Source organism: Ursus americanus, chromosome 5 (assembly GCF_024610735.1).
Source record: "Ursus americanus isolate L20-20 chromosome 5, mUrsAme1.1.p, whole genome shotgun sequence".
NCBI classification, from domain to species: domain Eukaryota; kingdom Metazoa; phylum Chordata; class Mammalia; order Carnivora; family Ursidae; genus Ursus; species Ursus americanus.
Genome location: NC_142131.1, coordinates 44,941,597 through 44,968,768, shown reverse-complemented (window position 1 = coordinate 44,968,768; position 27,172 = coordinate 44,941,597). Strand labels below are relative to the sequence as shown.

The window sequence follows — 27,172 nt, the reverse complement described above, 5'->3', positions numbered from 1 at the left end:
ACGCCGGGCGCACAGCCCACTCCTTTCACCTGCTCCCCGCCATCCCCCCCGCCCCGGCCGAGCCCGGTGCGCCTGCCCGACCGTCCAGGCCAAGCACTCGGCGGGCCCTGCTCACGCAGTTGGCGCAGGCGGCCCTACGCTAGCGGCGCTGCGCCCTCCGGTCCGCCCTCCCCCTGCACTCTCCCCGCCCCCTCCCTCCCTCGCAAGGGCTGAGCGAATGTAGCCCGCGAGAGAAAATGGCGGCGGCGGCGGGGAATCGCGCCTCGTCGTCGGGATTCCCGGGCGCCGGGGCGGCGAGCCCCGAGGCGGGCGGCGGCGGAGGGGCTCTCAAAGCGAGCAGCGCGCCCGCGGCAGCCGCGGGGCTGCTGCGGGAGGCGGGCAGCGGGGGCCGTGAGCGGGCTGACTGGCGGCGGCGGCAGCTGCGCAAAGTGCGGAGTGTGGAGCTGGACCAGCTGCCGGAGCCGCCGCTCTTCCTCGCCGCCTCGCCGTCGTCCTCTTCCACTTCCCCGTCGCCGGAGCCATCGGACGTGGCGGCGGGCGGGAGCGGTTTCCAGCCTGTGGCGGTGCCGCAGCCTCACGGAGCCGCGAACCGTGGCGGCGCCCACCCTCTGGAGCCCGCGGCCGCGCAGGACAGCGGCGCCCCGAGCCCCGCGGGGGCCGAGCCTGGGGAGAAGCGGACGCCCGCCGCCGAGCCGCCTCCTGCAGCGGTCCCCGCAGGGTGAGCAGCGCGGCCGGGGACGCGGCGAGGACTTGGGGGGCGGGCGGGCGAGGGCAATGAATGAACCGAGGGCACCGCGCCCTGAGTCCCGGGGCTCCGCGCAGCCTGGCTACGCGCCGCTCGCCGGGTTCCGAGCCCTCGGGCACCCCCTTTGACCCCTCCGGCGTCGGGCGGCGGCCGGGACCTGGCCTGGGGGACGGAACGGGGACCCGGGGCGGGGACGTGTTGGAGAGTTTGTTATTGTTTGCGGACATGTGACAGGCGTGCAAGCCGCGCTGCAGGGACCCGTTGAGATAAGGTGTGGGGCCCCGGGCTGGCTTTGTGAGGCTCCCGGAATCGGGACTCTCCGAGGTGACTCGGCCCGGGACCCTGGAGCTGCCCTCGGGGCTGGGCTGGGGGGCGGGCTATAGCCCGGCGGCGCCCTCAGAAGAGAGTCCCGGGATCGCTGGGGGTGAGGCCCGAGCCTGCAGGCAGGCGGTGGTCAAAAAAGGGGTGGGGTGGGTGCGGAGCCTAGCCCTAGGCCGGGTCGGGGGCCTGGGGCGGTGGAGAACGTCGTGAAGTACACCGCACCTTGACAGGCAGAGCCCCACATCAGGTACCCGGGCCGGGCCTGGCCGCGTCGAAGGCAGCACGGCCGCAGGGCGCTCCGGGTGGAAGGCATTGTAACGCCTGTCAAAGAGGGGTGGGCGGGCGGGCTGCAAACTCGGGGACTTGGAATATTTTAGGGCTTGGGTTTTCTCATTGCGTCCCTCAAGGGGCTCCACATGTTCTTGAGAATGCCCACAGCGCCACTAAGGCTTGAGTGACTTCTGTTTGGAGTTTGAATTTGGCCTTTGAAGTTTGCATTTGGCGGAGTGGTGTAAGAGCCAGGACCGGATGTGTCAGCCATTCAGTTTCAAAGCAGTGGTGACTGCTCCCCGCAGCCTCCCGGGGTAGCTGGGGACCGTGGCTGGGGTGCGGTGCTTCCTGCTCCGTGCAGCTGCGCGGGCTACTCGCCCGCTGCGGGTTTCCAGGGACCACAGTGCGGTGGGCATCGTCTCAGATAGTCCTAAGTGCCTATGCATTACGGTACGTGCAAGGTAACAGACCAGCCGTTCTTGGCCTGACCCTTTATTGGCAATTGGAAATCTTTATGTTAAAGGAAATTCTTTAAAGCGTGACAGTCGTAATCCTTGTTTTTAGGAAATCTGACTAGTGTTTGCACAGCGTAGTCTTGATGAGTATTTTGAGTTGCTGGAAATGTTTTTGTGATAGTTAACCGTTGCCCTGTAGAGTTTCCTGACCTTCATTCTGGGTATTTTAAAGACTGTGTCTTATATTTGTTTCCCTTGTGAGATGAATTTGACAGTAGGACTCCTTAGTTTGGGTTAATTATCTAAACTGCTTTGGCACTTTCTTGAGCTTGATTTTTTATTTATTTAAAACCACAGTTCATTTTATTACCAGGAAGTTGCACCCCCCACACAAAACACCCTAAAAATCATGGTCAACACTGTGCCATGGCAATCTTGAGAGGAAAGGATATTTGTGGCTGTGATAGTTTTCTGTGTGCACTTGTAAATGTAACTTAGTCTAACAAGAGCTAAGTTTCTCTACACTTTCCTGCTTCTGTGAAGATTGGGTTAAAACCTCACTAGAATAATTCTTTGAAGGCAGTTGATACTACAGATGCGCTCCAGACAAAAATATTAAACCTTAAATTTTAGAAGTTAATTTTCTGTTCTCATGAGAGCAACTTTTTGAATACAGTAAATAATTTAGTGTCAGCATTCTAGTCCTCTTAATGAACTATGAATATAGTAGAAGACCGACCACTGTAAAAATGTATAGAAGTTGTTTAGAGTTGCCTCCACACAAAATAAAGAGGACTAACGTGGAGGCAGAAAGAATTCAGGAACTGAGTAACCCATGTTTAATTTTTGTATGTTATAACATAGGTGTTTTCCCCCCTCTTTAAGGAGTGGATTGTAATGCACAGTGTGTGAAATAATGAGCCAATCAGCATAATCATCTTTTAAAAATGAATTTCACTAGCCAGAATGCTGTTTGTTCACGCCAACTTCATTTATAATAAAATGTTGATTCCCTAAACTTGAAAATACAGTGATTTTTTCCTTCCAGCTCCTTGTCTGTATAGTTGAAATTCATTTGCCTCTCTTGATATAAACACTTTGATTATAAAGAGTTCAGGAACTTTACATTTTACTTTTTTGGTAGCAGTTTCATGTGTACTTTCTGGAGGAAAATATAGAACTGAGATTTTGAAGTATTTTTTGTTTCAGTAGTAGTATGGGTCTGGAGTTCCCTCCTGTCTAAAGACCTTTTGCATTTTTTTAAAGAGAATTCTATGATTTCAATTTCAGAATTTCCTTCAGTTTTTTTGATCTTTGGGTATAGAAACTAAAAATGTGTAAAATACATTTGTAAAGCATAAATTATGTAAGTTATACTCATATTAAAAATAAAAGATTTTATGTTTGTCCCTCTCCTTTAGGGTAATAATTGAAATCCAAGAAAGTTTTATGCCTGTAAGTGGCGCCCAAGGGTTTGGAATTTTAACTTATATTACAGAATTAGGAACTTTTTCTTCCTATTTATTGTTTTTGAAGAAAAATTACAGTGTTATTTTCCATTGAACAGGCTGTTGTGAGTTTGGTAGATATAATTACTCTATCCTATTTTTGTAACTTAAAAAAACCCTAACTATCAATTTGCTGGCCCCATGAAAGAACAAGATATGCTGTACTTGTTAATGTTAGTTTTTGTTTAAAACTAAAGCCATTTCATAGGCTGCTTTTATATCCTCATATAGCCCTCAGCTTTCACTTCCTTTTAGAAGCTGCTAGGTTAAAAATATAATTTAGTGACTCTTTACTAGAGGAGATACAGGAACATTATTACCTCAAAATAAGTTGTAAGAAATTAAGTTGGTGATTTTATGAAACAATAGAAGTAGTTACATAAGGTAACTTACGTGAATTTGTAAGTTTTGTAGTTATGAATTATCTCCAAATTCTATTTTAAGTCAAGAAAGAACATTAATGCATTCTTCATTATATTTAACCTTATTAAATGTAATTCTGAAAGAAAAATATCAGAGCTATAGTTGTTGCCAGCTTTTGTTTTCTTTTCATATCTGATTTTGGCAAGGGTGACTGGTTAACCAACATTCCTTAATGTATGATTTCCAATACACTATAATAACTCCATTTTGTTAGATACAAAAAGCAGGAAGTAGCCCTGTTCATTGATACTCTTTCACGTCTTCTATAGCACCTCAAGCATATGTTGCATGTCTTAGAAATGATCATTGACTTACTGACTTGAAGATTTCAAAACATGGAAAGAAAGGAGTGTTCTTTGTTTTCAACGAGAGCAAAATAACCAGCTACAGCTTGCCTAGGCTGTCTGCTCATCAGTCCTTGACACTGGCTGTGAGCATTCCAGAAGAAATAATGGGGTGGCAAGGCAGTTAATGGTGAATGGATTCCCCTGAGGGAAAATATGGGGCATTCAGAAGTGCTCTGAGTTAGAAAGCACAACTTTTGCATTTGTAACCCATTTTCTTGGGTTGAGAGGTGTTTCTCTGTAAAGAAGGCGATAGAAAAACGTGGCATGGAAAAGTAATGGTCTCCGGACGCTGCTTAAGGACTACACTATATTGCACGTTTAACCTTGAGAATACTTTGCTTATATCAGATACACCAAGTATATTCCTCAGATTTGGTGATTTTCCTCAGTCCTTGCCTCTTTTTATATCCTAAGTCAAAAGTTAGAGCTACTTAAAAATATAAATGGGTAGAAGATTAGTAGAGGAAATGTGCAGTTTTAGTAACAGACCCAAGTTGTCTTTAACAAATAATTTAAGAACATTTTTAAACATGAAAGAAGTAATCAGGAACAGAATTAAGTGGTTCATTGCAAAACAGTGAGATTAATCAGGTACTCTTCTTATAGCAAGATTATAAGAGGATTTTAGCCGTGGCAAAAACATGTTCATTGAGTATGCAGATATGTTTGGATTCCTTTCATGTAGTCACCTTTCTTGCCTTCTGCAGGTCAGGCCAGTTATATATAGTATCTCATTTCATTATCACTACAGCCCTCCAAGGCATTGTAATTTCTGTTTCAAGAGATGGAAACTCATGTGTGATGCTAAAGCCCTGTGATCACATAACTAGAAGACAGAGCTAGGTCAGTCTGACTCCACAGTTCATTTCTTTCTACCATCTATGCTTTTATTTTTCCAAATTAATAATTAAATTAATTGATAATTGTTAAGGAGGAATTTGTTCTGTAGGAGTCATAGTAAATGTAATAGGTCTCTACCCAGTGCCATTGCCAAAATGTTTGTTTCTTTATATGTATATACTGCATAGTTTTCTGTAACCTGGCCTTGTATATGTAATACAAGTAGACTGTATTTAGATCACCTTATTTTGTTAGACAAGGAGAATAATTAATTCATGTTGAGTGTTAGATTTTTTTTATTTGTGCTGTATTATAAGTGGAAGAAAATAAAGAAGGTGAAATTAACATCACTCATGAATCTTAATCATCACACATGGAGAGAGACTGTTCCAGTATAGCTATACCCTCCTCCTTTGTTATTTTTTATTTCATTCATCCAAGGTTTACAAATCTGTACAAGATGATGGTCTGAGTGGTAGGGAAAAAGATCATTAATGTATGGCCTCTGTTTCTCTTGGTAGGTTTTAGTATAAACGTGTTTAACAGTATCATGTTAAGTGCTTTAAGAGAGATGGGAATACAGAGAGACTCCTAGGTTAAAAACTAGTGTTCTGAGTCTCATCCACAACCTTCCACACCGTTTTCCTGTAGTGAATACAGTGGTACTTCCCTAACTTCCTGAGGAATTAATTTGCCTCCCAGGTTAGTAGTTAAGTATGCAGGCCTTGTTCCACTTTCTGCTTGTATATTTGGTCTGCTAGTTTTTGCTCCTTTCCTTTGGTCTCTTTACCCTGTCTTAGGACAGGTATACACTGTGGCTTTTCCATTTCCAGAGTAATGGAAAAAGGAATCTAGATATAATTTCAAACTATTTCTGCCTACACTCTTAAGAGGAATATATATGGAACTGCAAGTTCAGATGTGATTTTTTTTTTCTTTCTTGAAAGAGGCCTTGAAAAGGGGGTATGGAGAGCAAGAAACTCAATATATGCCAATGGTGGTTTTAAAATTTAGTCTTTATTATTAGTAACAGCAACTCTGCTAATTAAGAATACAATGTTAGGGGATGCCTGAGTGGCTTGGTCAGTTAGCCATCTACCTCATGATCCCAGAGTCCTGGGATCCAGTCCTGCATCGGGCTCCTTGCTCCCCACTTAGCAAGGAGCCTGCTTCTCCCTCTGCCTGCTGCTCCCCCTGCTTGTGTGTGCTCTCTTTGACAAATAAATAAATAAAATCTTAAAAAAAAAAAAAGTTAAGAAATGTCAAATATGCTCTGGAGTGTAAGATAATAAAAAAAAAATATCCTATGGTTTAGGTATGTTTAGGTATGGAAGGGGGTTCTGTATTGTTAGTGCTTGAGTCCTTTGGAACACCATTCTGGTTAGTTTGGTTTAATAGATTGAGATGTCATAGAGTGCCAAGAACTCTTAAGTTATTAATACCCACCAAACATATATTTCTGAGAGTACAGTCTGACACCCAGGAATTAACTAATGAGGCCATCGGACCTCTGGAAGACTGGAGGAAGTCCCTGGAGCTTACATGATGCTATAGTTAGTGCATTAACTAAGTTTATCACATGAAAGTATAGTGATGATGAGTGTATATGGAGCAAGGAGAGAGTATAGATACTGGGTAGAGACTTTACTCTTGACAAATAGACGTGATCATTACCTTTTGTTGTTGCCTAAATAGTCATTTAGCTGATATATTATCATATAATCTTCAAACTGGTCTTAACAGCATTCTGATACTAAATATCAGTTGTTAACAAATGAGGAACTCTGCCTGTTTATACCACTGCCCAGTACCTAGACTAGTGTCTGTCACCCATGAATATTAGGTGCCCCTAAATGTTAGCATGAATTAATTTTCCTGAAGTGGTTATTTTTAAATTACTGTATCTGACGATTACAATAATTTACTTTGATGTGATTTTAATCATCATCAGTTTAAGGCAAGTTTTGAAGGCAAGAACTGTTTCTTATATTGATATATAGTAGCAGTAGTTGGTATTTAGCAATCAGTGGTTGATAATATTGACTGATTTTATATAACATATAACTTAAAGTAATTACTTTAATAGCTGAGTGTACTTACAAAGTAATTAAGAGCCATGCTCAAACTGTCAAATACTGAGAAAATTGAGTTTCTGGTATTTGAAGTGACTAGTTATTTGGGCTTATGGGTAACCCTCCTGATTTTCTTCTTAATCTTGGCAGTTCTACCTTGGTGACCCATCATCACCCTCTTGAATGTAAATATTAAAAGATCCTTAGGGTGATCCTAGGGCTTCTGTCATTTTGTCTTCTCCATTCCCACCATTAATGCCCATTCACAAGTGATTGCAGAATTTATTTTCCTAGCCATGACCTCTCCTCAACTCCAGACCTACACCTAACTGTCTGTGTGACATAGCCATACTCAGATATCTAAAAACAAATTCAGGGTTTTCCCTATACCTTGCCCTACTAATATATTCTCTGCTCATGAAATGGCAGAACCAGAACCTAGGAGTTACCCTTGACCACTCCTTGTATTTAGTCCACCATCAGAGCCTGGGGATTTGACCTGTTATCACATCCCTAGGCCAGGCTTGCATGATCTCTTATTTGGACTGATATAGTAGCCTCTTGACTTGCTCCCTGTATCCTACTTTCTGCTTTCCAATCTGTTCTCTGTATTATATGGCCAGAGTGATCATTTTAAAATGTTAATCTGATTATAACAATGTTCCTCTAGAAAAGTAAATAAGATTAAGTATAAAAACTTTCAAAATCTTGCCGTTTGGTTAAAGACCAGAGAATCCTTAACATGCCCTACCCATTCCCTGCCCTGTCCAGGCCCCTGTGTGCTTCTCCAGGCCCATCTCGATCACACTTGCCCTTGTTCTCGGCAGGATTGCCTTCTTTCATTTCCTCAAACTCAGCACACCACCTCCTGCCATAGGGCTTTGGCATGCACTGCATGCTCCCTCTGCCGGGAACACTTTCCCCAGTCCCAAGTCAGCACTTCATTGTTCAAATCTTAGCTCACTGATTCCTCAGGGAAGCTTTTCTTCCCTGATCTCCCATACTGGCTTCATAGCACAGTGTCCTTACCCTCAGTGTTGTGATTTTACATTTGTTATTTCATCTGATAATCGGCTGCCTTCTCCAAAAGACATTAAGACCTGAGTGGGCAGTGCCTGTGGCTGGATAGGGACCCAGCACCTAGCAAAATGCCTGGCCTAGAGTAGCCTCTTGGTAAATATTTGTGGAATAAATGAGTAAGGATAATACATGACACATTCAACCTCGTAGATCATTTGTCCTTCACCTTTGGTCAGACATAGTCTAGGACCTAGCTGAGACAGGATTAAACAGCAAAACCCTAGATGTTGGTGTGTCCTAATTCTCAGTGTGATAGATTCATTGGGAGTATCTGGACTAAAAGACACACCAAGTGCCTTGAGTGAGGTTAGGACAGCTTAATGTGGCATGGAGGAGATAGCTGTATAGTAGTGCCTGCCTCCCCTTTGCATGGTTTCACTTTCCGAGGCTTTGGTTACCTGCAATCAGTCACGCTCTGAAAGCAGGTGATCCTCCTCTGACACTGTCATCAGAAGGTCACTAGTAGCTTAACACTGCATCACAATGCCTACGTCATTTACCTCACTTTGTGTCATTATGTAGCCATTTTATCATGTTATATCATCACAAGAAGCATGAGTACAATACAGTAAGATTTTGAGGGAGAGTGACCATGTTCACATAACTTTTATTAAAGTATATTGCAATAATTGTTCTGTTTTATCAGTTACTGTTCTCTCTTACTATGCCTAAATTATAAATTAAACTTTATCATAGGTATGTATGTATAGGAAAAAACATTGTATATGTAGGGTTCAGTACTATCTGTGGTTTCAGGCATCACCTGGGGTCTTGCAGTGTGTCCTTCGTGGATAAGGGGAGACTGCTGTACTGCGTGATAATCTGGTATAGGTTTGAAGAGTTTACTATCTGTATGTAATTCTTTTATACTTACTAGGGAGGTGAAAATGGGTGTGTATGTATATTTATGTATATATGATATCTATACTCATGTTCATATTCATATATACATAAATATACACATAAAGGTGTTATGCATTAATGCAACGATTCATTTTTTCAAATTCTCAGAATGTTATGTAAGCTTGAGATGCCATTTTAGGGTTCTTGTCCCGAGTATTTATTTTTTGAGTATATTTATATTTTGAGTATAAATATGCTCAAAAAGGTGTTATGCATTAATGCAGTGATTCATTTTTTCAAGTACTCATAATGTAATGTAAACTTAAAATACCACTTCTGGGCTTCTTGTCCCAATAACCCTACTTCCATGCAAAATTTATTAATTTGTTATTAATAATAATTCATCTTGGAGTAAATAGAAGTTCACGTTTGCATTGAAGAAAAGATTTGCTAGGCAAATACTGTATGAAATTTTAGGAACCAAGAGCCCCACGTAACAGAAAACATTTTAAAGTTTACTGGTAGTAACTAAATCCTGCAGCCTCCCTTATCTAGAACATGGTTTAGCACTAAGAAGTAAGGGAAAAAGGCTCTCAGCCGCCAAAAGGCCTGTAACAAAATCTGTCCTTTGAAGTTCTTTGATTTTATGCTTAACAAGAGTTTCAAGGGCATTGGCTCAGGATTCACTGACACTTATTTAAGATATTATTCTTATAGTCTTTTCCATTTGGTGTCCGCAACATGCAGCAATCAAAAGCAGCCAATTAGACTAGCAGTATGAGGAAGAGACAGGTTCCCTAATGGCAGCAGTATAGACAGAGAGAGACTTGACAGCAAGAGAGGAGAGAGGAAGGGAGAAGAGGACATCACTGTCAGGAAGAAGAGGACATTGCTGTCGGGGGACACCTGGTGTAGGAACACTCATTTCCACATATCTGGATAGCTTCTCAGATTATAAATTTATTAAATGACTGAACTTTCCTCATTATTTTTTGGGTACCAGTTTCCTTATATGTAGAATGAGTGTGATCAGGATTGTTTATTTTTTTTAATGTCAAGTGTGGTTCATCAATAAATGATATGGTGTTTTTGTCTACTCAGTAAACTAAATTGGAAGGCTTATTATATTTTAAGTAAGATTTTCATTCAAGGTATTTTAGTATTTTGATCCTTGAAGTGGTAAGCTTCTAAGTTACCTAGAAGAGGTAGTCCTATGGCCTTGATGATACTGACTAAATGAAGTGTTCTTTAGAATTGCATAAAATTGGAGGGTATTCATTAGAAATGTCATGTGGATTGTCTGTGTGGGAAAATCTTTTTTGCTTCATTTGTTGGCCTGAGTCATTTTATACTCTGCAGTTTCTTTAAGATACTTATTAATCACCACCACCACTGGTCTACACTGACCTTTCTCCTAGTGAGACTGTGAAGAGTCAGGCAGTAAGCTCCAACTTTGTAACATTGATCAAGTTACTTGATGACTGCGAGGTTTTGGGTTTAATTACTTGCAAAAACATTCTTCATGTCTGCATGCTCTAAAATAAGTGTTTTGAAACAGACATTTCACATTTCTTTCTCCTTCAAGATAATGAGTTGGCTACATCTCTTACTTATTTTCTGGATTTCTGTTAGTATTCTTAAATTCTGCTTGGGTAATAAGTAAGATTATTTTCATCGAAACTTAGATTTTATAAAAGATGTGACAAATTAATGTAGGTATTAATATTCCTGAAAAAATTTTAGTGTTTTAATCTGAATTTATTTTGAATTTTGAAAATATGTTTCAGTTACTGTGCTACACTGAAATCTCCAGGTTGTTGTATGAGGTCCTAATGTTTCTGGGATTCAGAATTTATAGAATCAAACTTCATTAATAAAACTATTGGACAGTCCTTTTAAAAGCAACTGAACCGTTTATTTTTTAAAACTTATCTTTATCATTTAACAAAAAGGACTGTACATGGTAGACTACTATACAATTTGCTTTTGGGGGGACAATATTTTGTTAGTTAATCTTGATAAACATAGAGCTGTTTTTTAATGACTGAATAGTATTCCATCTTATGAATGTCACATTAGCCAGTTTCCTGTTTTTAGACATTGTTTGTTTTTGGATTGTTAAATTAAGCTTCAGTGACTACCATTGTATATACAATTTCATATATTTGTGCATTTAGTTCTATAAAACAAATATTCAGAGGTGGAATTGCTGAGTCCAAGGACACTCTTATTTAAAATTTGATTCTATAGCTGAAGTGCCTGTCGAACATTGTACCAGTTTATATTTACTTCACAGTATGTGAGAGTGCCTATGGCCCCACATTTTGGCCAACATTGCATATCATTGGTCTTTCATTTTTTTGCCAGTCTGGTGGATAAAAGATGGTTTCTTATTCTAATTTACATTTCTTAGCTTTTTAGCATCATTGTACAACTTGTCCTATTTATTAACAGCTTCATATTTCTTTGTTATATTTCCTTTCACACATGGGTAAGAACTGTTCATTTTTTCAGGGGCGTCTGGATGGCTCAGTGAGTTGAGCGTCTGCCTTTGGCTCAGGTCATTCAAGCCCTGCATTGGGCTCCATGCTCAGTGGGGAGTCTGCTTCTCCCTCTTCCTCTGCCTCCTGTTCTCCCTCTTGTGCTCTCTCCCTCTCTCACTGTCTCTGTCAGATAAATACATAAAAATCTTAAAAAAAAATTTTTTTAAAGAATTGTTCATTTTTTCTTATTTGTTTGTAATCACCCTTTGTATATTAGAATTTTAGCTCTAACATGTATTGCAATTGTTTTCCTCCACTTCTGTGTTGTGAGTTCTGAGCTTCAGTTATAGTATTTTTCCATAAAGAAGCTTTAATTATTTTTTCAAATTTCAGTTCTTTCTTTCCATTCTTTCTGTTAGGTCTTATAGAATGGCCTAGAGATGCAGTGCTATGTAGTACTTAAGAGTATAGATGCATGAACGTTTCGCCACTACCAAATCGGGTAACCGGGTAGTTACTTATCTTCTTTGCACTTCAGTTTTCTTAACTGTGACATGAAGATACTACTTCATAGTTGTGAAGATTGCATGTTTGTTAGTTCTTCAAACAGTGCTTGGTGCATGGTAAACACTGTATAAGTAATAACTATTATTATTCCCTATTGGAGAATTATCACAGTTCACCAGTGCTTTCTAATATTTTTATGTATTTTTAAAAATATATATGTATATTTATTTGAGAGAGAGAGTGCACACGAGCACGAGTGGGAGAGGTGGAGGGAGAGGAAGAGAGAATCTCAAGCCGACTCCACACTGAGCACGGAGCCTGATGCAGGGCTCAATCTCACACAACCCAGAGATCATAACCTGAGCCCAAACCAAGAGTCAGACGCTTAACCAACTGAGCCACCCAAGTACCCTAGTTTTATGTATTTAAAAAAATACTTGAACCTCTGAGCCAGCTGAAGTTTAAGGGGTGACAGAGGGCTCTAACTTTATTTTTTTCCAAATGATTAACTAGGTGTTCCAGCACTGCTTATTGACAAAAAATATCCTTTTTATCATATACTAAATTTTCAAGCATTTGAAAGTTCCCAAATACATTTCTTTATTCCCGATCTTTTTCTTACACCGGGGGTGTAAACTCCTAAATAACCACATTTCAAGTTTTGTACGAAGATTGAAAGAAAGTCATTGACTAAAGAGAAAGGATGTATCAGGAGATTATTAACTATATCTTTGCTGACTCATTATGATTAACATTTTGGTTCCTGAAATGTCTTAGTTTCAGTGACAGAACCCTGCATCCAACTGTCTCTGGGATTGTTTCTCTAGAAGATACAGCTCTGGCAGGCACTGCAGCTGCCAAACTGAATCCCTGTCCTCCCCAGCCTTCCCATCCTCTCCCTCAGATCTGGTTGTTTTGGATGCCTGTTGGTAATTCCTGCTACTGTCCCCCTAATTACTGTGCTCTTATTCTACTGGCTTTCTCATGCTTAGCATCCAAGTGCTCTCCAGTTCTAGTGTTCCCAGTTCTCTCCTTAGCTTTGGAATCTATACCACAGTTGCTAACCCAGGGTCATGCCACTGTCACCTCATCCCAATTCTTGCAAAGCCTCCTTCGTAACTAGTCTCTTGCTTTTAGACATGTCTCCCTGTCTTTTCCCTATACTGCAGTTAGAGTGAGGCTTCTACAATGCAGGTCTGACCTTGACACTTCTGTCCACGAAACTTCATCCTCAGAATGAAGTCCAGACTCCTTATTGTAGCTCAGAAGCCTCTGGTGACCAGCACTGTTCCGCCCTCTCCTTCACTCCCCCTTCCAGGACACCCTGCTCCAGACATCCATGTTCATCCATGTTCATATTTTTGTTTTCCCAGCATGCCCCTCTTTTTTTGAGTGTGCTGTTTTCCTCTATCTGGAATACTCATTTCATCTTCACTGTGAGATGTTTTTAAATGTGTTTTTATTCCCTTTGCAATAAAGAATTATTGGTGTTCTACTAAATATAAATGTGGCTATTTGCAGAAGTCAGTACTGTGAATTCTCCTTAACTCTTTGGTTTAGCATTCTTCAGTATTTGAATTGGATTTGCCACTTTTAAACCTCCTCAGTTTTTCCTCTGTCACTGCATATACGGTCATGTCTTACTGGACAAGAGTGTTTACAAAGAGTTGTTTGTAAGGTGTACATTATTGTAAAGTGAGTCAGATTTTTCCATTTGTATTAAAATTTCGAAGGTGCAGTGTCAGGAAAATATTTTGGTGCCACACAATGTATTGCTGTCTTTGAGAATAATCCAAGACCATCGCCAGTCAGAGAACAAACATACTCAAACGCTGCAAGTGCAGGGCTTGACTGTGTCCTGGGCACATCATCACAAGGTTTCTATCGGCTGCCTGGCCTCCTCAGGCAAGGTCCCAGGGAACTGATGGGCTATAGGAAGACAGGCATGTCAGACATGGAGTCCTTTGAACTCTCTTTTTGCCTGGTCTGTGGGTGCTGTCTCTAGAGAAACCTAAGGGCATAGTAGTAAACATGCCAGGGTGAATACCATTTGCCAGTGCTCTTATCCCCCCTGACGTTGCCACTGACCGTGCCTTCAGGAGCACTCTGAGTGACTGCTGTGAGCCAGGCACCAAGGTGCTGGGAACCTGGCAGGGATGATGCCTATGAAGGAGTTTAACAAGGTAACAGTCTACTGATGACAAGGGGTGTGCAGGCCTTAGTCAGCTGGGAGCGAGGCAGGTATAGGCAGGGTATTCTGGGAAATGGGAGGTCCGTGCCAAGTCCCAAAGAATGCAGAGTTGTTAAACAGGTGAAAGGGGCTTGCAGGGATGTTTCATGACCCAGGTGGCGGGGGGTTGGGAGGGCAGGCCCTCCGCTGATATGGAGAACTGCAAGTATAATTGAGATAGCTCTGTCTGGGTGTAGAGCAGGGTGTAGATGGGGCTCAGGAACAAAGCTGGGGACAAGATTTCTGTCTCTGTCCGGAGAGTCATACAGAGCTCTCAGCTTCCTTACTGCTCCCACTGGCCAGTCTTTAGATCTTTGTGCTTAGGACAAATTAAAAAGCTTTTGTAGTTTGACAGGTAATCGCAGTGTGCTAGGAAGTGGGTCAGGAGGCCCAAAGGAGTTACAGCAGAGCTGGTGCAAGATAGTCCGCAGCCACTGGTCTGGAAACTGTGGTTCTTTGCACTGCCAACAACTCCCACAGGTGCAGAGGTTCACAGATTGGGAGGTATTCTCCTGTAAAACAAACTCCATCTACTTTGATCCTGAATGTGGTTTTGGAACTGCACATTTATATTTTAGAGACGGCACAGTGTAGTGATTAGGAACCTGTGTCCTAAGAGTCTGACCTGTTAGCCACTTAATACTGTTGGACTCTGGGGAAGTCACTTAACTTCTCTGAACTTAAAATGTCCTACCTCAAAAATGTTGTGAGTGGAGTGATTAGATGAGATAATGAAGCATGATTCTTGACCCAGAAAACTATTCAGTAAACATTAACTGTCAATAATATTATTGCAAGTAACTATGAAGACTCACTAATTAATACTTTGTACACGTGAGAAGAGGTTAAGAGACTCAAAGTTATCTTCCTAGTTGCCATTAGTTTAGCAAAGGTAGTATGTATAGATTATATATCATCTTGAGAGCAATTTATTTTTCTTCATTATTTTGAATTACTAGAATAATGGAAAACACAGCCTTCAGAACTATGTGATATGGGATAAAGCAAATCATTGGTAGTACATAGATCAGGGATCTCATCACTTTGTGAGAACATAAGGCTGGTCTCCTGGGTTTGGTTTTCTCATCTTTGAAAAGAAGAGGTTGACTTATATAATCTCTTGGTTCCCTTAAACCTCTAGCAGCTTTCCACTAATTTAATTCGAAAATTACCTCTTGCGGATATATTTAGTTGTAATTACTGAAACAACAATTAGTTTTTTGAACTTAAAACTCTTACAATTTTAAAAGTGGATATCAGCTCCAAGGAGAAATACAAAGAATTAATGAACGCTCAGAAAAAAGTAATTACATTTGTTAACTGACATTAAATGATGAGAAAATATTTACTTTTTTAAAGCCTATAACTATACTGGGAGAACAGCATTTTGCAAAGTGGAGAGAAATTAGGACTGAGTAGTTAGCATGTTTGTGTTTAACAGATTCTGTTAGAGAGGAATTTTGAAAATAACTTTAAATCTAATTTGGGGGGGTATCTGGGTGGCTCGTCGACTAAGCAGCTGCCTTCGGCTCAGGTCTTGATCCCAGGATCCTGGGATCCAGCCCCGTATCTGGCTCCCTGGTTGGTGGGGGCTCCCTCTCCCCCTGCTGCTTCCCCTGCTTGTGCTTTCTCTCACTTTCTGTCAAATAAATAAATAAAATCTTTAAAAAAAATAATAGATTTATTTTTGGCAATTCAAATTTTGGTGATTCAATCCAAATTCAATCCAATTCAAATTTTGGTGAGAAACAGTATGGTTATACTGTTAAAAATGATCTTTCTTCAGCTTTAACTGTAAAAGGAATGGATATCCCCACGGATAACCTCTAATAAACAAAGCCCTCTTTGGATTTTTTCCCTGTGTTTATAAAGTTCTTTCCATAAATGCCCATATGTGTACATACTTTTCTTTTTACCTAAAACTTTAAAATGCGTTGTTTCGTGACACTTAGTTGTATTGTTTCCTGATTGTGAAAATTCAAATTTAATTGTAATGGGCGGGGTTCTTTTCACATAATTTGGATAGAGTTGGCCATTCCTAGTAAGTATGAATTTCACTATGATTTTTTTTAACCTAATAATTTGGGGCTCAAGTTCTAGAAAAATCTGACTTTCAAGTAGATTTGGAATAGGACTTTTTAACTGACTTAATCATTGTGATTGTACCAACTTGAAGCATATCCACAGAAAACTCTTGCCCATTGCTATTCTTCAAACACAGAACTGAAGCTGCTTCTAATTCATTGCTGAGCATAACCAACATTATTTACTGTTTGTCTTAGATTCCTGATAGTTGAGGAGTACTTGACCCTTCCTGCTTCCATCACAACCCATACACTTAGTTCTGACTGTTGGGATCAGTTACTCACATATTTGGGAGCACTTACTACATGCTGTAGGCACCTGATTTATTCACAGACCCCGCTGTGGTGAGAAACAGAGCAAGCTTTCTTGAGTCTCGGTTGCATTAGCATCATTCTTCTAGCTTCTTGTGACTGATTGTGACAGCTAGCAGTAGTTGTTGTTACCACTCATAAGTCAGGTAAGACTGTCATTTGCACAATGCAAACTGAAATCATCCTTCAGTTTTATAAGTGCATGGTGGAACATTTCCTCTGCTGCAGGAGGATTTGCTAGGAGTTTTAAGTAGTGCCAAAGATGCATGAGAACAAAACCTTCCCTCTTGGGGCTTAGATCCATAAAGGCAGTTTTGGCACCAAAGAGAAAAGGTTTATGCTCAAGAACTTCTTGCTTTCTCTTCTCCCTCTTACTTCCTGGGCCAAGTTTTGGTGATAAGATATAAAACCATTAGTGTCTGAAGTGAGCTTATCTCTTATACAGCAACTTGGTTAAGAAATGTGCTCAGAATTACATTGTGTAATATAATGCTTTATTCTTGTCGAAGGTTCCCCAAAATACTGAATGTTACAGATTTTAATTACTAAAAAAAAATTAGTAGAAATTTCTTATCTGAGTAGACAGTATGGTTGGCCATACACTGAGCCATGGCCACACACTGAGCCAAGATGAAATTATTTTTTCTGAGTTTTGTCTCTGTTTCATATTCCCCCTGCCTGCAACACGCACACATCCCCTACCTACCCCCCCAACACACATGTAGGTCTTGCCTTTTCACTCGTGCTGACAAGTTGTTCTGCGACATTAGTAAGCCACCTATACTGAATTCTTTCCTATAGCAAGGTTCCTATAATGCCATTGCACTCACACATTTTCATGTATTTCTCAGTTCTTTATTAAAACTAAATCTTTATAAATCATTTATTGAGCATTGATAGGGTTTGCCTTTGTGATCAATCTTCTCTACACTTTGAGTTACCTATACCATACTTTTACTCCTAGGCTGATTTTCTGTCCTCATGCTATTGAGTTACTTCTGCCCCAGTATATTACTTCATGGGAATACAGAGCACAGGAGCTACATTTTATATTGGCTGAAGCCGGATTGTTTTTAGCTCTGTCACAGAATTTAGTCCAAAGACCTAGAAAAATATGTGCAATCAATTATTGATTTTTAAAAATACCTAATCTAGGATTGATTTTTAAAAGTGTTCTAAGGGAGATTGCCTGCATTAAAAACATTGATAATAACACTTAAATTTTGTAAAAAGTTTCTGCTTAAGGGATATATTTTAAATGTTCAATTTTTTCCATATGCTTAGTTAGGCACATGAGTCAAATCTTTTTAAATACAATATTCTATCTTCTTTGCACAAACCATTAAAATATCCTTGGAAATTTTATAATTTCACCATTCCAGCTTGCTCTTCTACAACTCTTACCTATGAAAATGGAATAAAATCTTGGGTTTTTAGGATGATGTCTAAGAATTTGGGGTTTGGACACTGTGAGACCTGACATCCATCACCACCTTTGCTCCAAGATTATGTGTTATGGAGGAAATGGTGAAGTCAGCACTCTTTTTTTTTTTTTTTTTAAGATTTTTTTATTTATTTATTTGACAGAGAGAGAGAGACAGCCAGTGAGAGAGAGAACACAAGCAGGGGGAGCAGGAGAGGAAGAAGCAGGCTTCCAGCGAAGGAGCCCGATGTGGGGCTCGATCCTAGAACACGGGGATCACGCCCTGAGCTGAAGGCAGACGCTTAACAACTGAGCCACCCAGGCGCCCCCTGAAGTCAGCACTCTTAGCTAACCTTTGTGGCTTTAATTTTCTGCCTTGCAGCCCAGTAGTTATTTTGGGGTCTCTCCTATAAGTCTGGGAAGTGAAACATCACTGGGTCTCACCCTGGATTCTGGGCAAAGAGGGGTGCTCTGCTATGCTGCAGCTGAGGCTGGGGTGGACTCCCTGGCCCAGTTCAGTTCAGATACCACAGAACTGCTTTTGGATAACACTCGCTCAGGATATTGACCTGTTCTGCCCTGCTGGAGCATAGAAGCCACTAGTGGGACTTTTTGAGGAGACTGGATCAGGAATGGGTGGGATGGAGAAGAGAAGGGACCAGTGCTGGTGGCAGTGGTGGCAGCATCAGCTAGAATCAATCTTTACAACCAGCGAATTACAAAACTTAATGAAGCTTTTTTGTTACAGGGTAGTTAGACTCTGACAGAGGGAGATGGACCACAGAAGACCCAGGCCTTAATATTTTGTTAACCCCTGATTTGTAACAATGTTTTTCTAATTGTTCATTTTGTAATTCAAGTTTAATCAGACTGACTACCAGTGGGCCTTTAGACTGCCCTTTTAAAAAATTGGTAGCGTGTTCACTTCTCCGCTTATTAAATGGTAATTGGATTCATTAACCGTTTCTTTCTCTTAGAACTTTGAACATTAAAAAAAAACTTTGAATATTCTAGTCTTTTTCAAGATATTTACTATAGCTTATGTTGGACTAATGAAAAAAATTAAGAACAAATGAATTCCATGGGAATTTTTTTGATCTCTCAAGAGTCAAATAGCCCAACTTAAAGGTGAGAAAATGTGGAAAATACTTTGAAAACCAAAATTATTCTGATATAAAACTTCGACTTTCTTTCCTGTTTCAGTTAAAATTAAAGGCCTAATGAAATTGCAGTTCAAATTCAAGAGTTCCTTATGGACACATCTATCTGATTCCTTCTTTCCCCTTTTAGCTCTTGTATAGGGAATTTTTATGTGTCTTTAGTTGAAAGGTATTTAACCTGCTGTCCAGGAGCTGCTTGTGGTAGACTAAGTTTTAGCATTGGCTCACACCAGCTGGCCTGTCCCCAGTACTGTCTTCTCAACTCTGCAGGAGATTGAGTCAAATACTTTAACCTCTTTGAGTTTGTCCTCATCTGTGAATTGGAAATAATACCTTTCCTACTTCCAGAATTAGAGAAGATCAGATGAGATGTTGTATATGAAGGTGCTTTCAAAGGGTGAAAATAAAGCACTAGGATTTATGGTCCCAGCACTTTAGAATTCCAGAGTGCAAGCACCTGCCTCTCTAAATATCACAGTGGCATTAGAGATGTTTAGTCACCAACGGGGTTGAGCAGAGCCGTGGAGTGCGGGGCGGGGGTGGCTGGCCAGTACTGAGTTCCCTCAGCTCACTCTAGTTCAGCAGTGTACTCCTGTTTGCTGGTCTTACTGGAAAGAGCAGTAATAATTCACTTCCTCCGTGCCTAGTCCAGTGGGTACATTATATAGTTGCTCTCACTTAAGCCTTGCACTGTCCTTGTGGAGTTTTAGTCCCATTTTACAAGTGAGAAAGCAGATACTCTAAGAGGAGAGGTAACTTAGCAGCTAGCCAGGCAATGAAGCCTGGCTGTGAACCCTCATAGTTTGCCTTTAAGACTGTGCTCTTAACTTTTAAGTAATCTTTTGTGTTCACACACACACGCACACACACACACAAGATTTATGCGTGTGTGTGTGTACAATATGTATTTTATATATATATGTATATAAAATACCTATATTTTAAAATCAGGAGATAGGTTTGAGTTCCAATAGCATACACAGTTTATTATCTATAATTTATTTCCTTGTTTTGGCTTTTATTGAAGTAAAAATCATATCTGGTGATGACTTTCTAAATTATGTTTAGGTCTTCCAAAATACACAGGAAGCATTAGTGAACCATGTTAACAGTTTACATTGTGATATGAAGTTCTTATAAAATAAGGCCAGTTGTAAACACAAATAAATTTAGACCTCACAGTGTTCACTGTGCTAGAGAAGAGAGTAGGCTCCAGGCTGCAAATATGATTGAATTCTTTAATGCACAGAACTTTGCCCACAGAATGGGAGATGTGCTTGGAGTGCGTGTGCGTTAGAAGTGGTCATTGTTAACACTGTGGAACCTTCACCCTTCAGAGAGTGCACACACAGACTTTGTCTCCCCCGCAACTTGTGACACAGGTCATCGCTCCCATTTTACAGATGGTGGGAATACCTCAGAACAGTTAGCCTCCCCAGGGAAGTGAAGTAGTAAGAAGCGGAGTGAAAAGTCTGACCCTGTTCTTCATACACATGCACTCCCCCCTATGCTGCCTCTCCTCAGCTTACACTGAGTGACCTGCTGCGCGCCCTGAGGTAGCTGCCGTGGGTGTTTCAGACATTTTGAAATTTATTTCTTTATACCTAAATGTAGTTATTAGAACTCTTTATAAGTGAGTCCTGAAAAGATTAACTAGTTTTCATGTCCAGTGGTTTTAAATTAAAGCTCAATTCAGACTTTAGCATTCTTTTAGTTGGTGTATTTTAATTGTTGGTTATTCCTGTTTACCTACTTAAGTAAAGATGTCAACATCCAAGGCTACCATCCAATATAGAGGTGTGCCTAAATGAATTTTAGTTCATTCATTCTCTTATTGATGTTTGTTTTCGCCTAGTAACATAAGTTAACAAATGCCTGCCTACCAAGTGGGGAATCTTTAGTTTGTGTGCTGCAGGCATCTTCCTCGATAATTAAAAGAGCTTAGTGGCTTTGAGAGAATTCAGTAATCTCCCTGACCCTACGCCTCCCCCACAAACAAAGGAGATTATCTTTGAGTTTAACTATAGAAAGGCCACTCAGGTAAAAATGAAATCTCCTTCAGGGCAAGATAAATATCTTTGCCCTTCACTGTGTGTTACGCCCTTATTTTGTTTTCTTAAAAATAATGGTAATGTGTTTGCCGTCCTATAAATCTTACATATGTGCTGCTTATAGAAATTACACTATCATTTCAACTCAGTCCATGTTTACTGGCATACTGTGTACATACTACTGTGCTAGGAACTCAGTTGGGGAGGTAAGAAGATGATTCAACTCTTGTGTTCTCTAACTAGTATGGACTCCTGGAAGCTAGTTTCAGGAAAAACTCTTGGAGAAAAACGGAGTGGTTGTCCTTTCTACCTGGATTTGGCAGTATTCGTGTATATAATGGATATGAGGACAGCTTCATAAATGCTGCCTGTTGATTATCCTTTTACGGTCAAATGATGTAGGCAGTGAAGAAAAAAGATGAAGAAAGAAATACTGTTAATGCCTTAAGAAAGCCCTCTTTTTTTTTTATTTTAATGTTTTTATTATATTATGTTAGTCACCATACAGTACATCCCTGGTTCCTGAAGAAAGCCCTCTTAATAAAAATGTAAGTTGGCACTAGACAAACACACCCCAAGAAAAATATCAAGAATGATGCGGCATCTAACTCCTGAAAATTATTTTATTATGTATATTTTATTTATATACATCTTTTAAGAAAATAACTTGTGGAAAGTAAGATATGCTTAATCTTATATCTTATTACAGTTATAATAATTCCGGCTTTGGGATTGAAGTTTCATGGCTTCTCCTGAGTGTTTCTAAAGATACCTTTGCTCACTGAGCCCTGGGTTGCTCAGAATCTTTCACAATTGCTGAGGATTGAGGAATGGATGGGGAGTCACTGTGGGCAATTTTAATTCCCTTACGATAGGCCCTGGCTCATAGCTGGACCTCTGAAACAGTAGTAGGGAAATCCTAGCTCAGATTCCTTCTTCTGAGGAGTGCCAGGATTTCTTGGAAAGAGAGCAGAGGAGAACCTGCAAAGGAGCCTGAGATGTCACAGAACGAATGACACCCAAAAGGCAGGGGAGAGGACTTTGTCCAAGTAGAAAATGGTCAGTGGTAGCAGTGCTACTGGGCAAGGAATGCAAGGGTGGCAGTGCATGCCTCCTGACCAGCAGTTCTGGCGGAGCGGTGGGTATCAGAGCCACGGGGCTTCGGTAGGGAGTGACAGAGCAGTGAGGAAGCACAGGCTCCTCTCGAGAACCTGGTGGAGAGGGGAAAGCCTAACGGTTGGCAAAGGCAAAGAAGCATTTTAGAACTGATTTGGTCGGTTTTTATAGAAGGCTAGGAGAGGGAAGAATACTTACAGGCAGAAGAGATGAAGCAAAGAGAGGAGGTTTTGTTGTTCAAGTAGCGAGCTTGCTTTTCTGAAACACTGACATTTCTTGAGGAGGAGGCTTGGAGGGCACTTGACTGAATGGTGAATAGGAAGCCAGTCTGTGATGAAAAGTTTGCCATGGTTATGAAATATGTAGATGGGCATTTTCTCTGTGTTTAAATTATTGTAGTTGATGACGTAGCAAAACATTCACTCACTCAACAAATTTATTAAGAACTGGCTGTGTGCCAGGTACTAGGAATACACCAGTGATGGAACAGACAAAAAACCCCTGCTCTTAAAGAGATTATGGTCTAACAAAACATGGTTTAAGTGTGCTTGGAACCTATTTCATGGTTTCTATATGCACAGTTTGTTCATGTTTTATGGACTTGCCTGCAGATGACAAGGAACATTTTTTTTTTTAAGTGACTTTCCCTGCCCCAAGTGTTCAGAGGATTGCTTTCTTTCCAAGCCCTCTTGGTGGCTCCTTACATTTCTCTACCTCTTCCTAATTGTCATTTGTAGTTACCTCATTGAAATAGTGTCCTCGTCCCATTTTTAACTTGGTCAGCACGCATACCTGACTCGTAGCCAATCAGATTTTGACGTTGAAGGAGTGGTGTGGTGACACACCTGGGGAGGTGATCCAAGAGTACTTTCTTGGTAATCATAAAGTATCAAAGTTTTTACGTATTTTTAGAAAAATCATTTAGGACATATTTAGAAATATCCCTATAAATATTACTTATGTTGCATAACTGGTAGGCTTCCTTGGATGGAAAGTGGTAGAGAGATGGCTTACACTTAGCAGGTATGCAGTTTATCTTATCTCTGCCTCAGGTAGAGGGTGACTTACTGCTTCCATATGACTAGTTGCTGTGCCATTGACAAATTGCGCTCTCTAAACAGTTTTTTTAAGTTTTGTCGTATCTTGTTTATGTGAACATCATATTGTGATTGGTATGTAGTTGAGAACAGCTGCTTTAGCTCATTGGTGAACACTTTGGCCATCCATTCAGTTCTGTTGAAGGACCCAGGAGTGTCCCATGCAGTCTGCCATCCTGAGAATGCTTACTTGGAATAATGAACAAAATTGATTCTCAAGTCTCTAGTCTTATGGTTTACATTAACTAATTCTTTTGAATTTTATGTTTTAATCATCTTTGTATTTTTAACACAAAATTTTCACTGTACCCCTCTCCCAAATCTTAGAATAAAATTGGCATTCTAGAAATAGATGGTCTGTTTTTCTTGCTTATTCTGTGGTTTCAAATGCATCCTGCCTGCTGTATCCCCCTAAACTAGGAGAACCCAGGTTTGAGGAGTCTGGATTTGGGGTTCCAACACTGCCCCTTCCTTGGACACACCCCATTCATTGGCCCCCTTAGCTAGTTCCCTCCGCATTTGCTTTGTAGTAAAATGTAGTCTCATGGCTTCTGCCTCTCCCCTCCCAGATAAAACCTGTTGGGGTTTCCTTAGAGACTTTTTATTCTTCTTAACTGTAGGGAAATCAACAGGCATTAACAAAATTAGAGTCATGGATAAACTCGAAAGTTATGGGAAAGTTTTTTCACAGAAATACAGATGTCTAGGCTCATGGTTCTTGACTTCTTTTACAGGGGATGAAATCTTTCACTCCACAAGGGGTGGTCCCAGCTCTTCTCTCTTTCTGCAGCTCCTAGAACTAATGGTGGATACTTGGTTTAATCAAAGGTCTCAGTGAAGCTTATTTACATCCTAGAGATCTTTCTGGTCTAGAGGCTCATATTGAAAAGGCATTGCTTCTTCCCAGCCTGCCGTGTACAGGTGCCAAGCGTTAGGAGGTCCATAAGATTAGAATGGAAGATGAGTAAGACATGGGCCTTACCCTCAAGAAAAATACAGCACGAGGGGAAAGATTAGTCTGTTCCTGTATTGAGCACTTATTTATTAAGTACCTCCCATATGCCAAGCTTTCTGCTGGGGTTGGGGGGGCAGGAACGCGTTGAGACCCATTTCTGCCCTCAAGGATCATTTCTTGCCCTTACAGTCAAGTGTTGGAGACAGATAAGTAATTGACCATTATAATAGTGCTATTTACTCAGTGGGGAAAGAGGAATCCACCCCTCACCCCAATCTCAGACTGAGTTAGAGGGCCTATGACTAGTGGGGAAGGCTAAAGGCAGCATCTGGGACAGTTTCTCTAAGGTAGAGATGACCCTAGAGCTTGAGTGATAAGGTGGCAACTACAAGGCATTGAGACTAAGAGATATGCCTAAGAAAAACTAGACAAATTTTATCTTTATTTTTTCCTTCTTCTGTATAATAGATAAATTACATTTTATTGTCAGCTTTGTTTTCATTTTTCAACTTAAAAGTTTTGAGGTTGAGTATCAGCCAGAATGGTAATGAATTGAGTCACAGTTATTCCAAGTAAAGAGAATATTCACATGCATGCTTATGAAAAAGAGATCCTGCCACGTTTTTAAACAGCAATAAACACAATAATGTAAGTACAGTCTTTTGCCCCATTTCCATTCAGATTATTCTTTTTATAACTGAATTCATTAAAATTAGAAATGGTTATAATGCCTGTGTTTTGAAGCATATACTAGGCTAAGTCATAAGTCAGAACCTGCCATTTTAAAATAAATGCAATTATTTGGTTCTTCTAAATTGTAGCTTTTACTACAATGGGAAAAAATTGGCATATTTATGAACACCTCCAGAATTCTGTTGAATTGAGGAAGACATTATTTAGGTAGACATAAAGTAGTAATTCAGACTATATTTGGAACAGGATATCAGAATTAATGTGTCTTCTCTTTAAAGTGATTAGTGGGGCAGATGATATCTTTGACATTAATAGTCGCCTAAGTTACATTTTTAAGGAAAGAGTGCCACCTACTGAATGAGGATTTTTTTTTCTTCCCTGTCATTCTATTCTGGAATGTTCTGTTTCACTTTGAATTCTTAGTTTTTTTTCAACTACAGATAGGTAGCTTATGCAAGCCAGTGAACAAAGAAGTTAGTTTCACTCCTGGTCTCATCATCCAATGGATTAAATACGATGGCGAGTATTCTTAGAGGAAGTTTGTGCCTCCAAAACCAGTTGTAGAAAACAGAACCTAAACATAAACATGATTTAGCACTTTGCAAGTTTCAAAACCTTCCCATGATTTTAATGTATTGATTGGCCCAAAGGTTTTTTGTTTGTTTTGTTTTAAGACAGGTATGTGTACACTCACTGAGTGGGAATAGGTGAGCAAATGGCTGGGAAGAAATTATTCCGAGGAATAACTGAAGGAGAGTAAGGAACATATGACATTGGTCTCAACATCTGGTGGGGAGACCTCAGTCACCTAGAAAATAGTATTAGTACAGAGATATTTGATCACAACTTGGCAGTAGGTCATCTGGGGAGATTCCTGAAGTCAAGTTGGAGATCCAAATACCTCTTTCACAGTAATCCATACGGTACTTTTGGTAGTTATGAACAAGATGTTATCTCATCAGTGAAAGGTTGAGAACATGAACATTAGCAAACACACCAGTAACAGAATTAAAAGATTTTATTTGAGAATTTTACATGGCCATTATTTATAGTTTATTGGCACATTTGTGGTGTTTTGGCTTAATTTATTGCTAGGCATCAAACGTTTGCAGCTTTTTCCACTTGTTTATTGGACTATGGAAGTAGAGAGTGATTTTTTTTTTGAAGAGGCGCTAGACTGTATGACATTGATTTATACTTGCTGTTGTAGACAGATTAATTGTACAGCCCACTGAGGAATGATACTTCATATTAAAATCCTGAACTGAAAAACAAAAAAATATACAGCATAGGGCATTAGAATTTATTCCATATAAAATGCTTATGTTCTAATCCAAACGTGTCAAGCTTGTGTCCTAAATACCAGATGTAATTAACTAAAGGTTAGTCACGTTTTCAGTTTAAAGAATAAATGGTATCTAAGAGTAAATCTTAAAAAAAAAAAAAAAGTAAATTGTAGTGATGTCTACTCTTATTACATAAGTAAGGAGTAATAATTGGCTGAATGAATGACACGCATTCTCAGAAAACAAACTTTTTTTTTTTAATTTGAGAGAGAGAGCTCAGGAGCTGGTGGGGGAGGGACAGAGGGAAGAGAGGGAGAAAAATCTCAAGCAAACTCCCTGCTGAGCACAAAGCCTGACAGGGGGCTCTATCCCATGACCCTGAGATCATGCCCTGAGCAGAAATCAAGAATCGGACACTCAACGGACTGAGCCACCCAGGCACTCCTCAAAAAACATTATTTTTAATAATACAAAATAAAAATATTTTAGCAGTAATTGGGTTTTCAGGTTGGCACTCAAAATGACACATGAAATATTAACATTCCAGCTTTTCTTCATTTTAAAAAAGCAAACCATCACTTTTGTGACCTAGATCAAGCATTTCTGAAATTATGACACCAGATTATGAAAAAAAAACCAGGCGGTGTGGTTGCAGAGAACCCTGGAACCATGGGAGTTAGAATTCAGATTGGGCCATTGTCGCAAGTTCCACTGAGACTTGGTCAGAAAACATCCATGCTTTTTCTCATTTCTGGCTACTGCTTCACATCTTTTTGGCTTATAGCACTTAAATATACAAAAATAGCTGTGTCTTTTAAGAAGGAGAAATTTGTGGTTAATTCTTTAAAAAAACTAGAAGAGTTTTAATGTA

General features: G+C 40.2%; 1 protein-coding gene across 3 annotated transcripts in view; it reads left to right on the top strand.

Moving 5' to 3' along the window:
• Positions 1–208: 208 nt before the first annotated feature.
• MAP3K1 (mitogen-activated protein kinase kinase kinase 1) overlaps positions 209–27,172 on the top strand; it is a 73,092-nt gene continuing 46,128 nt past the window's right edge. Inside the window, exon 1 of one of the 3 annotated variants that reach the window (XM_045794321.2) lies at positions 209–718. In XM_045794321.2, coding sequence (XP_045650277.2) covers positions 237–718 — 482 coding nt within the window. In that variant the 5' untranslated portion in view covers positions 209–236. Of the gene's footprint in view, positions 719–756; positions 1,070–1,238; positions 1,787–27,172 lie in introns of those variants that run through there. The other 2 variants (XM_087862140.1, XM_087862139.1) reach the window with 2 other exon arrangements.